Source organism: Osmerus eperlanus, chromosome 17 (assembly GCF_963692335.1).
Source record: "Osmerus eperlanus chromosome 17, fOsmEpe2.1, whole genome shotgun sequence".
NCBI classification, from domain to species: domain Eukaryota; kingdom Metazoa; phylum Chordata; class Actinopteri; order Osmeriformes; family Osmeridae; genus Osmerus; species Osmerus eperlanus.
The window spans coordinates 5,664,246-5,688,178 of NC_085034.1; the positions used below are offsets into that span (position 1 = coordinate 5,664,246).

A 23,933-nucleotide genomic window follows, 5' to 3' on the forward strand; every position below is an offset into this window, starting at 1 on the left:
AAGAGTCCATCTTCTAGAACCAGCTCTTGCGGTTGCCAAATATGGACCCATAACCCCCTGGTGTGTTTGCAGTTAGTGTGTTTGCTCCTCCCTGGTCAAACACAAGAGAGAACAAACAGATGACTTACTAATAGAACCTTCACTCCATGCTGCTTAAGTCCTGCATATCAGGACCAGGTCAGCAGTGTTTATGGAGAGTCAACATGCAGAGGTGAAGAACCCCCACCCCCCCCTCCCCTTAACACATGCACTCCTGACCTGGGGGGATTTAAATGATGATCACTTGTGATAGATGAATTTTGTCACTACTGCATATTTGATATTTTACTGGAACATAAATGCATATGTGGCATGTGTGTGTGTATTTGTATGTGTCTGGTGGTCATCATGGTTACCAGGCTGTAATCTTTTAAAGTGCTCAGCCCAACCAAGACAAGACAGCTCTAGTTCTGTCTTTTCTTATTTGGCTTTGGTTATGCGGAGCCAAGACTCTATCCGTCAGATAATTTCACCCAAGAGCTACATACTCATTAGGAAATTAGAAGCAAAACCATGTAGTTAGGCAATTCTTCATATGACTGGAAGATTGCACAGTAATAACATGATCAGGAAACATCATGCATTCATAAGTATTGCATGCATGTGTAGACCATATCATCCCCCTAGATTCAATAGTTGTTTTTCTCCCCATTAAACATTTCTCACTTGAACTTGTCATCCTCCCTCCCCCTCTTTCTCTATCTTTAGCATGCTGATTACCCTTCAAATTTAAGGCTTTGAATAAAACATGTTTAGAAGGACTCAGGAGCAGGATACCAATTTAAGTGATGAACATGTTTATACCTGAAGTTTAAGAACTGTTATGGTGTTTGAAACGGAGCCCAGGTTTCTCACAACCAAACCGGTAGATATGTGGAATTTTGTTCATTATCAACAACCGTATTAATTCAAGGGAGAGGTCCTGGAGAGGTCATGGCCACACATCTGCTGTGGTCAAGGTCAGAGGCTTGGGAGGCAGGTCGAACCATTTGACCCAGCAGTGGGACTACCCGTCAGGCCTCCAGCAGACAGGATCAGTATGTGGGTGGATGGTTCTGAACAGAGGCCCTGCTTGGGGCCCTGGAGCCCTGTGATGCTGGGCCAGAAGAAGCCATTTTAGGAGAGAAGCCCCTGAATCTGTGAATGCCTCCCAAGCCACCCCATTAACACAAACGCACACACACACACACACACACTCTATCTCTCAAACTGACACAGACCCACACACACACACACACACGCACTCACTCACTAACATGCCTGGTCAACTGCATGCTCCTGCCAAACTTGCGCTTAACAGCGTGGTATAGCGGGCCTGGCACATGGAGAGCATTCTCGGACCAAGTGGGTTAGCACATCAGTGTCACGGTCCAGACCGTAGGAGATCTCTCTCTTTCCTTCTCTCTCTGACCAGGTCTGAGGGATGCACAGGGGAATGCTGATGTGAGCTGAGCTAGCACTGTACGTTAGTGCTGGATGCTAGTCCTAGACTGTAGCACTGGGCGTGTCAGGAATGATGGACCAGCAGGAACAAACTGGGTTTTGTGGCAGTTGTTGTTGCCCTTATGTCGAGCAAACATTATTGGTAATTTTGTTAGTGGGATTTTTAAGATATCTTGTCAAACATGTATGGTCTAAAGTTATTACTGTATGTTTTTTTTTAATATGTTTCTAGCAATGCTTTTCATCGACCGTATACGTTATAAATCCCATTTTGGAAAAAAAGGCAAGGGTTTCACAGCCAATACAATCTGTTATTTATGAGAATGTCCTTCTACGCTGCTTGACTGTCTGTCCCAAAGCAGCCTTGTAAAACCAAAGGTTCATTGGAATTTTGGTCCAACTGAATTCCAGTGAAAACCCAACAGACATTCAGAGATGGGGAGAGAGAGAGAGAAAGAGCCAGAGTGAGAAGGCTGCAATAGACATGGGCGATAAATCCTGCCTCCTGGGTCCTGAGGAAGCTGGCAGTGACCTGGAGTCTCGGGGATGGTTTATGGTTGTCCAGGTAGTTCACCCGTAGCTCTGTCTGTCTGGGAGCCTGCACAGCAGTCGGAGGGGCTGCGTGCTTGTGCATGGGATAGGAGTGCCAGTGGGATTGGAGCCAGGCTCTGACTCTACCTGCCATCCTTTGCCCATCCTGTAGAGCAGCTGAGGTTGTGGTTGTGGACACCCAGCTTGTCAGACAGCCTGCCCAGTTGAATCGTTAGACAGTACCTTCACTGTGAAGGATAGAAGCCGGTGCTGAATTATGTATTCTGTCAGGGGGAGAAGTTAGTAAAACCAGGCAGTTATATCCCAGCTTCCAGATCCTTCTAGATCAGTGTGCATACCATATCTTACCTTCCCAGAGACAGTGTTGACCCTGGCAGACTGCTGGCCTGTGGTGTTCAGAAACCCCCAGCTCCTGATTGACTGCTTCTGTCTTCATCTCTGGCAATCACACAGAAACACACACACACAGAGCAGACCCCGTTGCCCTGTGTGTGAGCGGACTGGATGATGAGGCCCACAGCAGAGGTCAGGCAGGATCACCTCTGGGCCCGCTGCGACCGCGTCGCTACATTACCGGAATGAAGCGGCGGGGTGATCAGTGCACACGAGTCATTAAGGCCGCAGTACCTCTTGCCCGCCACCGACAGGCAGCACCACGCAGGAGGCACGCCCTCTGCTTGTTTAGTCATAAATCCGAGCGGTAAGTGGACAGGGCGCTGGCACGCGGACAGCGCCAGCGCCTCCCCGACCAGGTGGAACGGAACCTTTCTGAGGTGAGAGAGAGAGAGGGGGGGGGGGGGGGGGGTTGGCCTTAATGGCGCGGTGATGAGTGTTGAGGAAGGGCATGCGAGGCATTTGACCCCTCACTTATTCAGCTTTGGCTTTGGAGCCGCAGACCGTATCGGTGTTTGTTCTGCCTTGAACATGTCGTCTCGTTCAGGACTAGATAAGGAACACGGTGTACGCACATATCATTCCTCAAAAGGTCCCTCAACACGAAGCTTCCACTGCTCTGGGGAGTCTGTCCGCTCGGAGCAGGTCAGACGTGTTGCTAATTCCTACTGCCACAGATGAGTTCTTAGAATGATAGATGGAAGAAGGACAGATTTTTCCACACGCACATTGGCGCACGCACGTACACGCGTTGGCGCGCACGCGCACTCACAGCCGCATTCCTAGCAGACGTGACGGTAAGCCCCCAGATGTCGCTTCTTAAGTTCACTTTCTTCCCCCTCTGTGATGGACGGGCTCCAGTGAGGCCCGCCACGATTCACCCTCCCGTAAGCTCTCTCCAGAGGCCTCCCGCGCCTCCACCCCGCTCGGCCCACGCTGCCTCCACCGTAAACAGGAAGGGGAGAGGAATTCTGGGAGTCGACCACTTCTCTTCCGACCTCACTCCCCCGTTTCCTCTCCCTGTGTTCAGGCGCGCGTCTTTGTCACTTTGTCCGAGACCCCTCGACCGGCGGATACATACCACTTGCGTCCCGGGGCCAAACGGACGTTTCCACTTCCATGTTGATGGGCACCGCTTGTCTGGGTGATGGTGACTGCTGGACATTAGCTGTGTTGTATCTCCTGGGCTTCGGCTGGAAGATGCAGTCAGGTTGTGGCTGAAGGTCACGGTGTTCCTTGCCGACTTACTTCGTGAGTCATTGTACCTTGGAGTGGTACAATGACCACTCCAACTTCCTAATCATTCCCTGTTCCCTTAGATTGATTATGGCCAGGCATGGAGACAAACAGAGGTCGATCTCTCCCTCTTTAGCCTCTGGAGTGTTAGGAGATTGGCTCGGCAGGGAAACACAATCTTTTTTTTGGCGTTTGGGGGAGAAAAACTCCCATATATGGATGCGTTGAAATCTCTGCTACTTTTAAAGGGAATACGAGAAACACATGGCCATGTTCAAACAATAGTGGGTGAGAAGGACCGGCATTCATTTCCAACATAAACACACGAGAAATTCTAATTCCAGATTTGAGAGGCTGCGAAGGACTCTGGTTAACTGCGTGGCTGCATGTCTAGTCATCAAACTTCCTGTTGATACAGACTTCTGTGTTCTGTGGGACTCCTGGCCTCCCTTGTCGATTGTTTGTTATCTGTGTTTAGTTCTTCACCCCTGACCTCTCGCCCTGACTTGGCAAGCCTGGCCCTCTGGTATGTGTGGACTGGCCCTCTGGGGTGAATACTGGCGCACTGGTTCTAGTATTGTACAGTGGGGTTCTTGCAGAGGGGACATGGTGTTGAACCATGTCAGACATTCCTCTCCACGGGTCAGCTGGATCACTGCAGCGTGTCAGCGCCCAGAGGCACCTCAGACTGCAGGGAAACTGACAATGCTCTAATGAGCTGCTCAGTATGGGTGTTTAAATGGTGTTTGACTTGGTGTGTGTGTGTGTCAGAGAGAGAGATGGGTTGAGAGATGGAGAGAGACTGAGAGGGAGAAAGGGAGAGATGGAGAGACCGAAAAAGAGAAATGGAGATAGTGTCAGAGACCAGAGGGTTAGCAGTTAGCGTGAGCATCAGTCAAAGCTGGAGCAGGGGAGAAAGGAGGTTGACTTTTTTTCCCCTGGAGAGCTGATAAACTGCTTGGCAGGAAAGTCTTTGTAAATGACTACATTCCTTGTTGGCCCTGTAAGGCTATTTTTACCATTCAAGGGCCTACTCAGCAGCCAGCTTTTGTTCGCCCTACAGCGCGAGACAGGAAAGACTGGTCTCTGGGCCATTCCAGTCGGAGCCTGTCTTTCTTTTACACAGACCTGCCATCCAGTTGACTGTGGCAAAGTAGAGCTATTTATCTAGGAGTGCATCGTATTTTCCTCACTGATATTTAGTACTTTTATTTCTTCGCACTCTATTCACTACTTTTACAAGAAAGTAATGAAAGTTTGAAGGCAAAAATCTGGATAAGCTCTGGATAAGAGTGTCTGCTAAATGACTAAATGTAAAAATATGTATTCATTCAGTATTGTATATTTCAAGATGAGGCTGAGATCAGAGGCATGCCACAAATACACACACACAGACACACATACGCAGACCTACGTCACAGCGATGTTTACTCAGAGTTTGCTGGTACATTCCGCCCAGTCACCAGGCCTGCTGTGTGTTGACTGGGCAAGGAGGTGAAAGGTCCCTTCCCAGGCTGTCCTCGCTTGCCTGCGCCTCAGTGCGCTACCAGCCTGTGGCGTCAGTGCTCCCCAGGGCTTCTGGGAAATGAGTGCGATCATTTCCTAAGAGGATTAGGAGAGGAGGGTGTGGGCCCTGGATGTGTCTCGACGGAGGTTACCACGGTGACTGTGAGAATGACCCCGGCTGTCACCGGGCATCAACTCAATGTCTTATTCTCCATGAATGATCATGTCTCTGCCTTTTTCCACCCCTGTCTCTCTCTTTCTTTCTTTCTTTCTTTCTTTCTCTCTCTCTCTCCTTTCTTTCTCTCTAACTCTTTCTCTCTTTTTCTCTCTAACTTTTTCTCCCTTTCTTTCCCTGTCTTTATCTCTCTCTCTCTCCCCTCTCAGAGTTTGGATGAGCTGGATGATGATGACGGAGTAAAGAAGGACGTGGATATCACGCAGCACAACACGGTCCAGAACGAGGCCATGACCGACCCCGGGGCTGCCCACCTATTACAGGTGAGGGTGCGGGTCCCCTGACCTATGACCACCAATGAAGGCTTCTTATCTGGGATGGGTATAGCTCAGTGGTAGAGCATGTACCCAAACATCAAGAGGTCCGAGGTTCAAGTCTCCTATGTACCATGATACTTTGGATGAAAGCTAAGTGAATACACAATCTATCAATGATATGATATAGTATCTATTAGCATTCCTGACATGAATATTTGAACTGACCATCTACCACCTAGTGCAGTTATAAAATGTGTCGTGCAGGGTAGATTTCCTCGCGGCGATGTCCGTGCATGCCTAGTCCTCAATCTGGCTCCTGTGTAGCAGAGCCGCAGCTGAGTTACCTCCAAGCTGCCGAGTTGAGGCACTGTTGGCCAGACAGAAATCCTGGAGCAGGGCTGCCTTAAAGACAAGCAGCAGGCACCGAAACACCCTCACAGCCAGCAAGCTGTGTCGAAGTACAAATGCAATCATCACCTACAAAACTATCTATCTCCATTACATTAGCGGCGTTCTAAGCATATGCCCCTGGCGCTTGGCTGGGATCATACACACACTCCTCAGTCTGGACCATTTATTTTTAAAACAAGTGCTGTTAAATTTAACACACACGCACAAAGTATTGTGAGCACACACACACACATACACACACGATGTGCAGGGATTCTGGAGTACATCACGTCTCTGTTGTCTGGTGTGAGGCTGGAACCATTTATTTAGACAAAGTGAGCTTTCCTGGATGATGCGTACTCATAAACACGACATGAATAGAAAGGTCCTCCTACCAGCACCGTGTGAACGTGACACGCAGGTATCTGCTTCGCTGTTGCGATGATCCACCTTCTCTTTCCTGTACTACAGTCAGGCCTAAAATATTGAGTTGTCTTCACGTCCACCACATCCTAGAAACCTGGTCAGCCGTACATTTCGACCCAGGCATGGTGAAGCCCATCCTGGGTAGACTCACTGCAGGGGAGACCTTTTAACTGGAACCAGATGTGGGGGCTTCACCTCGAACCACACCACGTCTCCCCCTGATCCAACTGTCGTCACACACGCCAGGCAGATCTGCTGCTGGTGGTCTTAGCGGTGAGGCTACAGTAGCTGTTGCGCCAATCAAAAAGAGGAGGGGAGAGAAAGATGGAGATGGAAAAAGAGGGAGGGGAGAGAAAAGATGGAGAGGGGGAAAAAGAGAGGAGGTAGAGAAAGATGGCGAGGGGAAAAGAGAGAGAGAGAGCGAGAGGGGTATGGGAAATGGAGAGGGAAGGGGAGAGTGAGGTGGGGAAAGAGAGAAATATGGACAAGGAGAGGGGGAGGTTTTAACTGTGTAGCTGTCAGACACACATCTGTGGAGACGGAGCATCCTAGAAATGTGCCGTTTTACCCCGGGCCGTTCATCAGAGTAGACAAGCAGTTGCTATGTTGGTCTGATGTAAAATACTTCTACCCAGAGAGAACCATGTGAGGCCTGTTAGCTTCTCCCCTGCTATCAAGATGTCTGGATGACTCCAAATATTGGACTGAAACATCTACATGTTGGGGTGTTCATGTCAGAGGAGGTCTTTTGAAGTGTGCCTGTGGACCTGTGTGCCCTCCGGCTAAAAGAGAAGTGCTCGAACTGTGGGTCTTTTGATAAGAACTGCTGTGTTTTCCTCCTCCCTTTTGTCTCCCTGTGAGCCAAGTGCAATTTTACTCTGCTTCTCGTTTCACTGCTCATGAAGGTACTCAGTTTTCAGCCTGTCGGGACACTGTGTGATGAGGATGTTTGCTGATTGTGTTGGCTAGCCTGCGTGTGTGTGTGACAACAGTGAGGCCTGTCTGACAATGGCTAGCTCTCCAGCATCTCTGTGTACCTGCTCATTTAGACAATCAGCGCACACACACCGTCTCTGTCTCTCTGTATCTGTCTCTCTGTCTTTGGAGTTCTCTGGGGGCCCCTCATGTGGTCCTGGTTATCAGGCCTTCTCTCAGTCATGCTCTCTAGGGTAAGTGGAGCTGTGCAATGAAAACACTTTCCATGATCCTGGAGCTGTATCAGAGACAGACTGGAACCTTCTGGAACATTCCACCTCATCATCTGCTTTTAATGTGACGCTTGGTCCGCTGATCACTGTGTACAGGGGGGTGGTTCTGGTGCCTCTTGTCTCTGCTCATCCCTGTGTGTGTGTGTGCACGCCCTTAATAAACTCTCTCTCTTGCTCCTATGCAAAGATAAAATGTGTTACACCTGAGTATGATCCTTTATTCTGTCTCTTGCTGTCTTTCTTTCTGTCTGCTCTTTATTTCCGTTTTTTTTTCTCTCTCTCGCTCACACACATACACGCACACATATACACACTTTTGTGGTGACATCCAACACTTCTTGACAACTCTCATTTGCATTTTTAATTTGCACCTTTCAGTCCAAAAGCGTCAGGCGATCGCTTACCAGCCAGGGAATTCTCCTGAATAAACCCTGCTTTCCTCTCAGCTGAGCACTGTTTGCAAAGACTTTCAAAAGTTTAGTAGTTTTACCTGTCAAAATATTTGAACAGGTTCTCACCTATGTTGACCAAAGCTTACAGGCACATAAACCAAGTCACCCAGAGTAATATTTGTCCTTTACTAGTTTTCGGTCGGCAAAAGTAGGTCATGTACTCCGCTGTTCCAGCTGAATTCGTTTCCCCCACCTTCTCAAATGTCAATCATAGTCTTGTATATAAAGGACACATCAAGAATGGAGCGTCTCAGGGTATCCAGTAAGATAGCCATCTTTTATCGGCTTTGTGGAGCGAGATGGGTTAAACTTTTGCAGCACAGGGTTTTTGGCAGTGTGTTAGAATCCAGAAGGCATCTATTGTTGGACTTTTATAAGGCATGCCTTTAGAGACTTACAATTTTTTAATGGGCTGTTGTAACACTTATAGAAGTACCTGATGGAACTTCTTAAAGATAGATCTAAAGTCTCAACTATTCAGCCTAGGTTCTACCACAGAGCCTTAAAATGTGAATAATGATGACTCAACAAGGTTCGACTTTAGTGTATGAAAGCATGTATTGTTCCTTGTTTCCCCTTTAAAGAAAATAAAATAACCTTAATTAAACCAAGGATGTTGAGTAATGTATCACTCAATTACAATTTACATGTACAGTTACTGTGAACAAGGATACTGGCCACATATCCTGTCCGCAGACAAATACATTAGCTGTTCTTACCAAATTGAAATAAACAAAATAAATCTAGATGTCACAAAAACACAATACTTCAATTCACAAAGAACACAACAATGACTAGACTATGACAATCATTGTCATTTAACTTCACATGAGTGATGTGGAGTATCGTAATGAAAATACTCATGGTTTGTTGCACTATGTGGTGCAATTGTGGTTGGTATAGATTCCTACCACACCGGAGTACAATAGTTTTTAAGGCAGTCCCTTCCGAGGAAATAGGAATCTTCGCATGCAATCTTCGTCTTTTCTCTATCCTTATGTCGGGCGGCTCGCCATCCTTGGAACGGAATCCTACACTCCTTACACTCACAAAAGACCCAACCTGTTTTACAACAGGATCAGAAGACATATATTCAAAAAGGATATTCTTGAAAACTACTGTCGAACTAGTAAGATAGTAAACTGGTCTAGGCATTACAGAAAATGTAACATTAAAACGACTAAACGCACGTGGAATAAAATTGCACGTGGTGTGAACAATGGCTAGCCTGGCTAACACACCGAGCAGGCTAACTTAGACATAGCAACGAAATAGCTAGCAAAAGCTATGATGAACTAGCTAGCAACACATTAATTCCCACTCACCAAATCCCTGAATAAACTACGCAGTTCTTTTCTTTATACTTCTCTTATCTTTTGTCAAGATAGTATAATGTACACTACTTATTATTAAATGAATAAAACATGTATATCACTTGTCTTGGTTCACGTTTCAGATTTCAGCTTTCACTCTTCGTTTCAACTGCTTTTTTCTGCGTGCTCACGTTCGTCCACCTCAAGCGTGGGGAGTGAGCCTACATCACACCGTGAGCTGATTGGCATACGGTCAAGTGCTCATCATTACATTTCTAAAACGTGATTGGCTTATTCTAAATACTTGTTAGTTACAAATGAAATATTTTGCTATAATCAACCTTTAGATTTAACCATTCAAAATAACAAATAATTTGTAACCTGGTCCTTTTTTACTGGGTTACACTGTCAAATTCACAAAAGCTGAGAGCCCCCCCACACACACGCACGCACGCACGCACGCACTCACACACACACACACACACACACACACACACACACCAGACACACTCAGTCAGATAGGGATTGATATGACACAGCTCTTGTTTGTCTCGAGTCAGCAGTGGGCTGCGACCACAGTCTACTGGTCAAACGAGCCCAGCGCTGTGGTGAACAACCTCTCCACCAGTCTTGACAGAACAGCTCCATAGAACAGAACGCACAGCTACTGCAACCCTGCCGCAATGTAAACTCAGTTTCCAATGCATTAAAGTCTCTATTCTATTCCAAGGTTCCAGACTTGGCACTGTTGTGATAATGTATTCCCGATTTTATCGTATTTGATTCAGTTCAGCAGTTCCTTATGAGAGTAGATCCAGTAGTCAGTGTGAGTGTTGTCTATGTTGTGCCGTGTGTCCTCTGTAATCGAGGCTGCTACGATGCCTATTATGGGAGCTGTCAAGTGAGCTCAAGCATGATGAATAGAGTCACGAGTCCCATAATGCACCCCTGCTAAAGAGGCAGAATTCGAATGGTGTTAACCTACACAACAGACCGTCCACATGCTTAGATGATTTCTCTGAAGCACAGCAGTGGGCACACTGATGTGCTGAAGTTCGAGAGGAAGGCTGAAAAGGTATGGTGGTTCTCTCTCTCTCTCCTCTCTTTACAACTGTCAGAGCTCCCTTGCATTCTTGAATGTATTGCCCACAGTTGGTCAGATCAACACAGACACTGTAGAATAACATGTTCATGTTATTCTACATGTAATATGTTCAATAACATGCTCTCTCTCTCTCTCTCTCTCTGTCTCTCTGTCTCTCTGTCTCTCTGTCTCTCTCTCTCTCTCTCTCTCTCTCTCTCACACTCACACTCACACTCACACTCACACTCACACTCACACACACGTACTAAAATATACAAGAGAACGCAAGTGTAAAAAAACCTCCAGGAACCACCTTTAGCCTTGATTACATCTCAACAGCAAGGATTTAGCTAATCTAATCTCCACAGCACCTTTATTTCGCTCAAAAATCATGGTTTTGCTGTAAATTCCTAAGAAAGGACTCACCCCTGATGTATTTGGTCTATGGTGTAGATGAGCATTAACTACACCTGAAACAAGGACATGACTGTACTCTGAGGAGCTGGGCTGAGCATACAGCTGGTGCTGGTATAGGTGAGGGCTTCTTGGTGATGTACCTGCTATCTTTCCAAACATATTATGGTACATATTTGCATTTAGACAGCCAATCTTGTGTGTCCTATACTGTGCTCTATTTTTTTAAAACAGGTTTTGCAGTTTAAATATAGATGGGTTTCTTTTAAGTGTGGAGCTACCAGTGCTGTGTGATCAGATAATGAAGGCCTTAAATCCTAAGAACGTCTCATTACTTCGGTTTTAGGGCTTTTCTCCAAACTTCCCTTCCTCTATTTCTCGCTCTCTCAGCTCTCTCTCTCATCTCCCTCTCTCCCCTCAAATCTACTGTCTCCAGTCCTGTCACTTTGCTGCCATTAGCATCCGGCCCTAACACCCAGCACTAAGTCGTCATCCTCATGGACAGTCATGTGAGACATTGTCATCACAGTAAGCCCTAATCCTTGATGAAGTCAGCAAAGCTCTCCTGAAGCGCCACCAACACCACAAAGTTGTCCTCCCCCGTCACTTTGGAGCCAGCCTCACATTCTTCTTCATAGTTTATGGAACACATAACCGCTAGCTCAGAGGGTTTTGTATGTTGTGACTCACACCTATGTCTGATAGGGGAGGGGGAAAGGGTGGTATCCGTGGAGTTTGGAACCCTATTCGAAGTGGTTATCCCACAGTACAGCCACACAGGGATGACACGGACACCCTGGGCCTGCCCCCGTCATCCATCCTACATGGCCTGTCATCGAGCATCCCTCTATCCTCCATCCCTCTTCCTCCATCCTCCAGCCGTCTTACCAGACATGCCCTGTCCTCTATCTGACAAGCGTCCCAGGGAAGCTGCTGGTCCCAGAGGCCAGATGAGGACGGAACCCGTTCACACAGAGGGCTCAGGACAGCACCGGGGGAACGGACGGGATGTCAGGAAGCCAGGCGAGGCATCCTGGGAAGCAGACGGGGAGAATGGCCCTCCCCTATAGCCTGGCTCAGAGTGATGGAAGGAAGGAAGGAAGGAAGGAAGGAGGGCAGGGGATCGCCATCAAACTAGAAATGTTCCAGTGTCAGCCCTGAGCGCAGAGTATAGACGTGCACACACACACACTAGAGCATAGCACCTCTGAGGAACTGACCTGCTTTTCAGATGAAGTTGCTCTCTTCTCAAAGGAAATCTTTGGGGGCATTACCACCTAGGTATAGACCTAAGCAACCATTAGATTATTCAATAATGGAGGGGGTTATGATTAACGTCCTCACCTGGGGTTGCAGAAGGATATTGCGGTGCATCACTCTGGGCTATCAGGGTCTAGCTAAGCTATTAAACTCAGACAGAATACCTATATATCAGCTTAACAGCAGAGACTCAAGCTCAATGTTTATATACAACCTGCAGGCTGGTCAGGAATGGCTATTCCAGGTGTATTTCTGCTAAATCATGTTGCTGGGTTGTCATTCAGTTTTTATGGTCCACATGTTTGTTTATATTCTTATTTGATAGATATTTTCCACTAACCCTATTCTTAGTATTTGATTTGTTAAACATATTTGTATTAAATTACAAACTGAAAACCACTTCAGAAACACGCCTTCTGTTTGTAAGATTGTTCTCCAACAACAACATTCTCTGTGGACTGACACAACTCTTCTGCCTTGTTGTTCCAGGACACTCCAAGGTCCGGGAGCAGTCGTCAGAAGAGGTAGGAGACCCATCCCTCACAATCACCATCCAGAAAGCCTTATGTGTTACGTGCTAAGGGATGAATTGCACCGATTTGGGTCATTAATGACTCTCGTACATCCACACAAACACGTCTGTTCATTTTAGTTTCTTGAAACTGGAATATGTGAGCTTGTGCGTGCGTGTGTGCATGTGTGTCCGGGCACTACCAGTCAAGCAGACTGGTCAGAAATGTCGTTTCTGACCAATAATGGTCAGAAATGACAAGGCAGCTTCAGTAAGCACGCTCCTGTCTTGGTGTCAGCTGGACGCCAGCAGACATTTTCCTTAAACTGTCATTCTAGTCGTTGGTGGGCGCCCTGGCGAAAATGAGGTGATTTGCTCCAAAAGGTCTGTGGCAGTTCATTTGAAAGGCTGGATCAAAACCAGCCGCATATACTGCAGCATCTGACTTTAAGTTCAATCAAAGTCGATATGGTAATAAATGTCTCTGATTGCAGCCCATTTCCTATTCTCACAACCCGCACAACTTATCTGATTGACACGTATTACACAGCACCGCCAAAGCCATTTCTGTCTCTTGTAGAAGTGAATTATTTGTGCTCCAATGGAACCGCATTCCCTTCACTGCAACACTTTCAAAGAACAATCTGGAGTTTTGATGCCCCTCTCCTCCTCGTTGTCATTAGCATGAGACAATGACCACCAAGCGCTTGTTGAGTCGAGGCGGAATATAGGCCAGGGCCACCAGCTGACGCTCTCAATCTGGCCAAGCAATTACGCCGGCCTGCGATTGGCTGGCGTGGCCACAGTTGGACAGTCCGGTGAACTGGAGCGGAGAGGATGCCAGGTGGGCACCACAAGGCTGCAAGGGGGCATGGGATAGCTGGCATGGGATAGCTGGTATAGCGGGTGTGGGATAGCTTGCATGGGTAGCTGGTGTGGGCTAGTGGGCATGGGTAGCTGGTGGGGATGGGTAGCTGGTGGGGGCTAGTGGGGATGGGTAGCTGGTGGGGATGGGTAGCTGGTGTGGGCTAGTGGGCATGGGTAGCTGGTGGGGGCTAATGAGGATGGGTAGCTGGTGGGGGCTAATGAGGATGGGTAGCTGGTGGGGGCTAGTGGGGATGGGTAGCTGGTGGGGATGGGTAGCTTGTGTGGGCTAGTGGGCATGGGTAGGGGCCACTTATTGTCCCGTCAAAGCTGAAACATCAGGAGAGTGTTGCGGTTTGTCCTCTTTCCTGTCTCGCTTGCCTTGTTTGGTTGGAGTTGTGGTTGCAGGGATTAGACCATCAACATGATCTGGACTGTGTTGGTGGGACATGATTCAGCGCTCATCCAGACCTGGCGCCTGGGTGCTGGTGACCAGGATGGTACGGAGTGTACAGTCTGGTGCTGGTGACCAGGATGGTACGGAGTGTACAGTCTGGTGCTGGTGACCAGGATGGTACGGAGTGTACAGTCTGGTGCTGGTGACCAGGATGGTACGGAGTGTACAGTCTGGTGCTGGTGACCAGGATGGTACGGAGTGTACAGTCTGGTGCTGGTGACCAGGATGGTACGGAGTGTACAGTCTGGTGCTGGTGACCAGGATGGTACGGAGTGTACAGTCTGGTGCTGGTGACCAGGATGGTACGGAGTGTACAGTCTGGTGCTGGCTCTGTCTTCTCTGCCCACCTGCTGGGGCTCAGCTGAGCTGATCACTGGCTTCGCTCTCGCTCTGTCGCTCTCGCTCTCTGTATTTCTGCTCCTGTTTCTCTGTGTCTCTCTCGCTCCCTCTCTTTCTCAGTCTCTCTTTCTCTCCGTCTCTCGGTGGCTGTCTCCCTCTTTTTGCGCTTTGTGTTTCTTTTTTCTTCCTCTCATTCTCACAGCGGGTTGCTAATAGGCCAGAGTGGGCTGTTTAGCACGGGTGACAACAGATGCTGAAAGCCTACGAGAGACTTAAGGTTGTGTGTGTGTGTGTGTGTCTGCGAGCGTGTGTAAACAGAACACGTGATGTTGCAACCTTCTGCTCTGGAGGGGGTTGGGGGGGGGGGGGGGGGGGGGGCGGGGGGATTGACAAAGGTCAGCACCAGAGTTGGGGGTCCATGTTCCCCAGCACAGATGTACTGCTGAGTGTGGTGTGTGTGTCTACGAGGGAGGTGTGGCCTCCAAGTAGCCTTCACAAGAGAGAGGAAGGAAATGCACTCGCTCTGGGTGTGGGCAAGCGCCCTGGAGAGCGGTTCAACCTCTTCCTCTCGATCAGAACCAGCTGGCACTGCGCTGTTTAGCTTTGAAAAGGAATGAAAGTAATCTTAATGGGCTTTGGTAAATGTCAAAGAGCCGAAGAGTCAGGCTGTCTGTGCGTGTCTGTGTATGTTCCAGTCCGTGTTCATGGGCCTGCTTGAGCGTGCGTGCGCGATGAGTGACAAGTCAGGACTTGTGAAGCCGAGCTGAATGAGGTGATCCACAGGTGGACGGCTGGAGTGGTTGTCGCCTTCCAGGTGGCCATTGTGGGCTTTCACTCGGACTTGCGCTGAAGCAGGCTCCCATTTGAGACGGTTTTTTTTCAAAGTCGTCTTCGCTTTCATAAGGGGAAATGGGCGCTTCAGAATGTTCTTTCAGACACAGGCATGATAGAATGTCATACTTTTCAAAAACTAGAATGAGGAAAAACGAACTTCACACTCTCTCTCTCTCTCTCTCTCTTTCGCACTCTTTTTACTGTTGCTTTTTAAGAATTTTTCTGCAGCCCAGAGCCTGCAGCCAAGGAACTAAATTCCCAAAGTGAGGGAAAAGGCCAAGCACAATCCTCTTCGGTTCCGATAAAATGACTGAGCTGTGCCCAAATCAGTAAATACTGAAATAAATCAGCTAGGAACATTGGTTCCTCCGGTCCTTGGGTGCCCCTGAGCTGTCCTCAGGACAGAGCAAGACGGAGAGCGGGTCAACACTGCACACCTCGCCCCCCTCGCAGCATTTCTCCTCACCAGCTGACGAACAGGACCACATTGTTTGTCCGTGACGTGAAAAGAATGGATGCCAATTCCCGCTCTCTCCAGTCCCTCAGTGTTTCGAGATGGACACATATTTTTTAAGCTTTTCATTTCTCCCTCCCCCCCCATCTCTGCTCAAGTGGCGAGAAGAAACTTTTGACAGCTTTTGTGTGCTAATGGAGCTTAGAGGCAGGGGGTGCTGACATGAACACTGCAGAGTGATGAAAAGTTTTTTTTTAATGGATAAAACACTTATTTTCAGGCCTTAAGAGTCAGTCTATTAGAAGTCCATTGTGTAGCCAGGGCTTCAGTCCTAATGGTCAGAAACAGCTTTTAGCTTAATGCAGTATTTTCCGCTATTGACAATCAGTAAGCGTCTCCCTAACTACGTGTGTGTGTGTGTGTGTGCCTGCCTCTGTGTGTGTGTGTGTGTGTGTGTTCAGCTCCTCAGGGCCCGGCTCCGAGGAGGAGTCTGGGGGAAACAGCCGACAGCGCCACAGCCGCCCCGGGCGAGAGGCTGCAGCCCCCGGAGGCCTGGAGAGAAGGCTGGAGGACCTGGAGAAGGTAGCTGCTGCCTGCTCTGCTGGAGCCTAGCCACCTCACTGTTACTGCTGCTTGCACATAGAAGGGACCAAACAGACAGCAGCTCTAGCGTGGAGCATACACATGTTAGTCTGTATGGGTCAGGGTAAGGATCATATCTGGTCCTCCTTTAGCAGTGTAGTAACATCTACTGGTGTACTTCAATCTACTAGTGCACATACACCACCGGTTTCTACTGTGTCCTGTCTCCTAACCTGTCTCCTAACCTGTCTCATAACCTGTCTCCTAACCTGTCTCCTAGCCCCACACTAGCCTAGCTGTCCAGTTCCTCCTTCAGAGTTTATGAACACCCCGGTTCGCTCAGCTCTGCTCCCATCACTTTTCATTGTTAAATGTCAGGGCCAGTCCGGGAGGAAGCGGGAGGGACGGCTGCTTTAACCTGGCCCCACTGCCGGGAGCCCCGGCTCTCTCTCAGCGTGATGGACTGCTATGCTGGTCCATCTGTTTAGGTTTCTGTCTCCAACGTGTTGCGTTACAGGCCTTTTTTTTACCTGGCTGTTTGTCGTGTTTGACTGATGTTACGGTTTTATCCAGTTGCAGAGGCATGTGCTGCATGCTTACGTTTTCGTGATATCCCATTACGGCGGCGTCCATCTTAATAATGCGATTGATGCTTTGAAGCTCGGGTTACTTACGCTACTCAACATTGGATCAGATAAATACTGCTTTGGACAATCAACCACATCAAGGCTTATGTTTTCTTGTCGTTACAGTAGATGCGTTTCCTTGGACACCGGTTCTGGCTTCTCAATTGTAGAGGGATGGTTTAGCCAGAAAGGCAGATTAAATAAATAATTCTGTGTACATTACTGCCGCTCCCACCGTTATGCATCCTCTCATTCTGTCTCTCTCCTTCCTCAGCCCGTACTAGCACCGGCCCTTCTAGTCTCCTAGGTGACCTTAACGAGTGTTCCTTGTCTGTTGAACAACAACAAAGCCTTTTAACAGAGGTAATTGTGTGTGTGTGTGTGTTCAGGAGCTGGCCATGGAGAGGCAGGAGAATGACAAGCTAGCGAAGGCCCACCAGGACAAAGACGACCTCATCGACAAGCTAAGGGAAGAGATCGACCTGCTCAACAGAGTAAGTCTCGCCTCGCCCCGATGAGAGAAGAGTTAATCAACAACCCCACCTGAACGCTTCATATTCACCCTTTTGGTTTGTTCATCCATGCGTACCTCTAATCCATGTCTCAGAGCATCCGGAACAATTTGCTTCACCAAAAGATGGTGTGGTGAGTAGGCGCTTCTTCTGTCCTCCCAGTGAGTCTGTGTTTGAAAACACAAAGCTGGCCGTCAGCCCTGCCTGCTCACCTGTCTCTCCCACAGAGGACGTTGCTATTCAGCTGTGGCTGACAGAGCCGGTGTCATGTTGACACAGCGATGTGCTCTAGCAGAGCACAGAGAGGCAGAGGGACCCGGGGCCAGCGAGTGGCCTCGCAGCTGTGTGTGTAGAAGCCCACTAACGCATTCCCATCTTTCTATCTGGAGCCAATCAGCTTGATATTGTGAAGCGGCTCTCTCAGATCAGCAGAAGATTACAATTATCCACTGTCGATTAGAGTAAAACTCTCAACACACACACGCACTCGCACACACCATCACATTCTCCCCCTACCCAAGCTGCTTATTTGGCCCTGATTGGTGTTTGATCAAAATGAGTTAAACTCATTGTCAGCCATCACGGTGGCACCTCGAGCTGGGTTGCTATGCTGGGCTGTTCCTGTAAACCAACACCCAGTTTGAGGTGAGTTCACCTCCCCTGCAGCCTGTGGCAGGGTGTGGGAACACTGGTAGTGTTCGCCGTGTGGAGCCTGACTCAGAACAGTCTCTTCAACCCTGCCACTTTCCCTGACAGATCTTGTCATCTTATATGTTCTCGAAAAGCAATACGGCCTGGGGTTTCAGTAAAAACAATCCCCATGATGATCAGTGATCCATAAGCTGTGGTGAAGGTGATTCTGTTTGCTGAGGAAGGTTGGATGTGAATGCATTTGGTCAATACTTGAAAAAACTTCCCATTGTATCAAAGGAAGTCTACTCGTAGAACGGAACAGCTGTCACCTTGGCAACCATATGTATTACCCTGGCACATAGTTTTCCCAGTGGTACCAAGAAATCTGGCCCGAGAACAGTCAGATACTGATCTGACCTGTAATATATCTCCTAGTGGAGCTCTAAGCCTAGTCAGAAGTTATTGTTGGTTGAAAATATTTTTGGGGTTTGACGGATCAAAAACATAATTCGCTCCTGGCATTAAAAAATGACTAGACTCGGGCAGCCAGGGTTTCCCTTTTTTCTATTTGTCTGCCCTCTGAGGTCACAGCCGTGTTTTCCCCAGACTGCAGGCAGGGTTCAAAGGTCAGGGATGCTCATGTAGAAGGCGCCTCACACCCTCTCTGAACCCCGAGCATACTCAGAAGCCCTCGCCGCTGAGAGACGCTCGACCAACCCTCCGTCTCACAACCTCCTGCTCCACTTTTCTGGGTCACGGTTCTGCCGGCGGAAAACACGGTTCGGTTTTTTTTTGGCATTTGAAAAAGGAGAAGCAGCAGAGAGGGGGGGGGGGGCTGCTGACAGCCTTTCATGTCTCAGATATACTGCAAGAAGAGATGGCCATCCCCCCTCCTACAAAGCATTCCAACACAAACAAGATGTGAGCCTACGAACACAGGGCCGAGTGTTGTGTTTCACAGGCCCCGCCGCGTGTTCTCCCTGGGCCTGACTGGTTTCCTTACCTTGACATTTCTTCATTACAATACTTACCCACAAGCTATATGGCTGTACAGGGAGGTGGAGGTTGGGGGGGGGGGAGGGGGGGTGTGCCAGACGTGGGGGCTGATGCCAGACGTGGGGGCTGATGCCAGACGTGGGGGCTGATGCCATCACATACAGGAATTGTGTCATTTAAAGTCTGGTCCTGGGAACACCAGCCGTGGGTGATAACCATCAGACAGCCTCTCCGAGAGACTATACAAAGCAAGGCCTGATGGGATAGAGGGAGATAAGTATAGATCCAGTCTGGCATCTTCTGTCGGGGTTCCAGATAGAAGGTTGTCTCCCCAAGAGATGTTCCTCTAGCAGGGGGGGGGGGGAGAATTGATAATGCTCTTCCACTGGCTCACTGAACACCCCCTGCTGGGAATCAGCCTCTGGATGTCCCTGAAGAGTCCATGCTGTCTGGTGCTGATCTCAGGTGCATGATGAAGGCTGCTCCGTCTAGATCTTATCTCTCATCTTATTTTTGTTCTCATTTCGGGGAAACTCCTCTGTGGTTCGCAACGTTTGACTACGTCCCTGTCATTAGAGAGCGGCATCCTCCTCTGAGATCGGCCTCGTGTCTGTCTCTGTCCACGGCGCTCCGGTGTCGAGCTGCTCTGTGGCTGCTCTGTGGCTGCTCTGTGGCTGCTCTGTGGCTGCTCTGTGGCTGCTCTGTGGCTGCTCTGTGGCTGCTCTGTGGCTGCTCTGGGTCCGGGTTACACTCCCGGCCTCCTCTCTCGTACCTTCATGCCTTTTAAAGTTTGCAGAGAAGTGCGACTGCGCTCATTCCTCCCCCCCCCCCCCCCTCCCCCCCCCCTCCGGCGATCAAACTGTCGTCGCCGCCGGTGATGGAGGAAGCTGAAAATGAAAAGTGTCACTTTGGGATGGCGGGGCTTTGATGAGCCGTTGGCAGCTCCTCGTCTGCGGCTAATTGAAGCTGTTGATGTTTAATTTGTTATTATCGAAGGCGAGGTGGCTGAAGGGTAGACCTATGAGTTCCGACTCACCTCGCTCCCCCGCCTCAGTCTTCCCCCCACCCCCTCCTCCTGGCAGGCTGGCTGAATGTGGCGACCGGCTGGCAGGTCTTGGCAGAGGGGACAGTGTGTGCTCTCGTCCAGGTGTCTGACCGCTCGGTGTCTCTTGCAGGACCTCGACGACATCGAGGACGAGAACGAGCAGCTCAAGCAGGAGAACAAGACTCTGCTGAAGGTGGTGGGTCAGCTGACCAGGTAGAACCTCCAGCAGGTAGAACGTCCAGCAGGTAGAACCAACAACAGGTAGAACCTCCAGCAGGTAGAACCAACAACATGGACATGTCCTTTCCCCAGAATGAACAACAAACCCTTTACAGTGTCATCGGACCGCCATGTCTCACTTTCCTGTCATTCCTGAACAAAAAAATAAATAAACACACACATATATATATATATGAGAGAGAGAGAGATTTTAGAACCTCCCATCCATAGATTCTACTTGAGTGTTCCCCCTGAGGATGGGATTCTGACTTCAGTGGATTCTAAAGAAAGTGAGTGTACCTGTTCCTGGCCTCATTGTGTCTCTGCGGAGGTCCTGTTGTGTCTATGGTGGCATATTTAATGTAAATGTGTTGTAAATATTCCATTTGGATTTTGTTTGTTTTGTTCGATAAAACCTTGAATAAGGAAACATTGAATTTTCCCAGTTCATCACAAAGCACACAAGGTTCTCCTGTAGGTTGTTTAAGTGAGCTGACAATGCCCTCTCCACATTCATAAACTCACGGTCTGTTCACCGGGGGTCTTCTGACACAGGAAACATTCCCAGATCCAGGTCCTCCTTATGTGTAATGACAGTGCATTACACAGCAAATATACTCTGTGGATCATCTCTACATCCATGTCTATTAGACCGTCAATAAATCCTGTGCGATTCAGACCACGTCAGACAAAACCACTACTGTCAGCCAAAGTGGGCTCTATGCCTTGCCCCGCCCTTTTAGGGACACATCCAAGAGCACCACAAGCTTGAAGGAACGAGAGCATTCGACCTGCTCGTGCCCATGGTTACCTTACCATTCATACGTGGTACATTTGAACCCAGGTTGTATAGAAACAACCCGGACTCATTAAAGATATACAGTATATACCCATGCTTTAGCTGTTTCAAATGTTGACAATTTAGTTTTGCGCTGTAGTATGTTGGTGGTGAGGTTTTGTTTTGGGGTTTAACCCTGTAGGAATCAATGTGGAATCTGTGTGTATGCATATTTTGGCGTCTTTAATTCAAGCGTTTACAACTTTCCTTTTTTTTCTTTTTTTTTTTCTTGGAAATGTTGTTAGCTGTGTTAGCTGCTCGTGGTATAGAGTGAGCGAGATATTTACAGTAAGCTACAGCTCTCCTTTTGTCGTATGATAACCAAATTAACTGAAGGAACATGCTGTTTGAAATGGCTCTCAACTGTTTACTCTGAGCAATGATGAGGCTGAGACAGCATATTACTCTTACCTAATCTGTACTTAGACCATGCATTCCTGTAGGGGCTGGGAGGGGGTGCAGAGGGGCTGGGGAGGGGGTCAGTTCATTGTGATGAAGTGCATCTTTTCTATCTCTCCCTCTTGTCTTGTACTTGTCAAGCCCACTGGGTGGCAAAGAATATATTAAAAGTTTTCAACTGTACAGAGGGGATTCTGAACATAACCACTTTCTCTCTCTCTCACACACACACACACACACACACACACATACAATACATCTCACTCACTCTCACACACGCGCACACACAATCCATCTTGCACACACAAACCGACACGCGTCCTACTCCTCTGTCTCTCTCCACTACATCATGCATGTACAGAAGATGAAGTCATTTAATAAATGTTGATTATCTCTCTCCTCAGTCGACTCGTTCTTGCTCTTGAAGTCTAAGTTGATGTGACAGTGCCGTGCGTCTGGGCAGGTAATGTATCCTGACAGGACGGGGGTGTGCAGGGGAGGCTCCTCCATCGCTCTCAACCACGCTCTCAGTCATCCTACCGGTCACTTGTAAGCCTAGCTGGTAGACCATCCTCTCCCTATATAGCTCTATATCTCTCTCTCTTTCTCTGGCTGTCTCCGTTTATGGATTCCTCTCAGCCCTCTCCTCTCCCCCCCCCCCCCCCCTCCCAAGCTCGAGTCATTAGTCCTCTCACCTTGAGAGAGGAAGGAGAGAGGAGGGCTCCACAGGAAGCACATCACCACTAATGTCAAGGTAATTGCCTGGTCTCCTCAGGTCTCCTGGCCAGCCCCCATAATACCCATTAGCATTTTCATGGAAAGAAAGGTTTTGCTTCAGTATGCTTGTGTAAAGGACTGAAACAATTCCATCTTTTGGGAAGACTGTTCTCCTTAGACCCTCCATGGTTCACAGGTCCTTCAGTCACCTCACCCATCCCACTTTTTTCAGCTTCCGGCTCGCACCCAGAACAGCTGCCTAAACCGCTCAACCTGGTTGATGGTCTAGTGTCATCATTCATTCTCCCCAATCCACTGTGGTGATGTAGAGATCCAAATGCAAATTGCATGCCATGATCCCAACGCCTCACTGGTACTGAACGCCACAAAGCTCGGATTTGTAATCCAAGTCTCAAGTCACAGATGAGGAACTATCAAAGGTTATTACCCCAATCCCTCATTAAGTTGGCTCAGTAGCTGTGCAACAGAACAGAAGTGACACTTTGTATTCATAGCTTTTAAGCAGACCTCAAAGATGTTCTTGGAGATGATGCAGCCAGAGAGGCAGCTGCTATGGTCTGTCATGTCGAATGGCCCTCTCTGTGTACACACCCAGATGCATTTTATCCTGTGGAGCTGATAGCGGTCTGGGGAGGGTGGCTGTGTCTCCTTATCTTGTTCTTGAAGGAGCCCATATTTCATTATCAGTGGTTTCATGGCTGCTGGTCCTCCGAGTCTATCTCTCCTCCATCTCACATCCAATGTGCACGGAGCCACTCGCCCATCTAGAGATGGGTCACAGCGACGGAGAGAGGAAAGGATTGAGGGAGGAAAATACAGAGAGAGAGAGAGAGAGAGAGAAAGAGACAGAGAGAGAAGGGGGGGGGGAGAGAGGGGGGGAGAGAAGGGATGAAAAAGAAGGAAATTCAATTTGGTTGTTTTTTTGTCGGGTCCATTTTGACCAGAAATACAGATGTGGTGTTTTACAATATATCTTTTGAAAATCTCCCCACCCGTCCATTTATGTGTCCCTTTTGCCCATTTATATATATACTTCCATGTTCTAGAACTCAGATCCTTGCACAGACGTGGCCCCAACCGCACGTCTTTGGTCTTTTCCAACCGCACATGGATGACCTTGGTGTTTCTGAGAGATGCTGTGTGGCTGACCTCCAGCCAGGTGTTTCTCTGGTCACTCTCTTCCACGGTTGTCTGGAAGCTGCCAGCGTCCGAGTCTGTTAGGTGAGAGCTTGGCGAGAACATCACCCCGACACTGACTCTTCTCTCCAGCTTCCATCAACACGTTGCGATGTTGAAATGCCCTTTTCAAGTCGATAGAGGAGCATGCTTTGTCATGTCTGTCGTCTCTGCAGAGTGAAGACTGTGAATAACTCATGGAATGGATTCTCATAATTTCGATCTCCTTACACTGTTACCATAGCAATGTTGGTGATATGTATTAGTGTAAACACAACCAGGCTTGATTATGATGGCATACTATAGTCTGATAGCATGTTTTGTTTTACCTTTTGTCTGCTTAATGAAATGCTTTGTGTTAGATGATCATGTATGATTGTTATAATATCTAAGAATAATATACCTATGTAAATACATATGAATCAGTATTTAATTTTGTGACTGTCCTTCTGGAGACACTGCAGGCTACTGACTGGATACTGTACTAGCAAGGGTTAGAAGC

At 48.4% G+C, this 23,933-nt stretch overlaps 1 protein-coding gene across 2 annotated transcripts in view; it reads left to right on the top strand.

The window, feature by feature from the left end:
* The window catches only part of pawr (PRKC, apoptosis, WT1, regulator), a 44,717-nt gene extending 22,801 nt beyond the window's left edge, over positions 1–21,916 (top strand). For both annotated transcript variants that reach the window (XM_062482923.1, XM_062482924.1), the window contains exons 3-7: positions 5,554–5,667; positions 12,698–12,732; positions 16,129–16,249; positions 17,265–17,369; positions 20,192–21,916. In XM_062482923.1, the coding sequence (XP_062338907.1) occupies positions 5,554–5,667; positions 12,698–12,732; positions 16,129–16,249; positions 17,265–17,369; positions 20,192–20,278 (462 nt within the window). In that variant the 3' untranslated portion in view covers positions 20,279–21,916. The remainder of the gene's footprint in view (positions 1–5,553; positions 5,668–12,697; positions 12,733–16,128; positions 16,250–17,264; positions 17,370–20,191) is intronic.
* Positions 21,917–23,933: the final 2,017 nt, after the last annotated feature.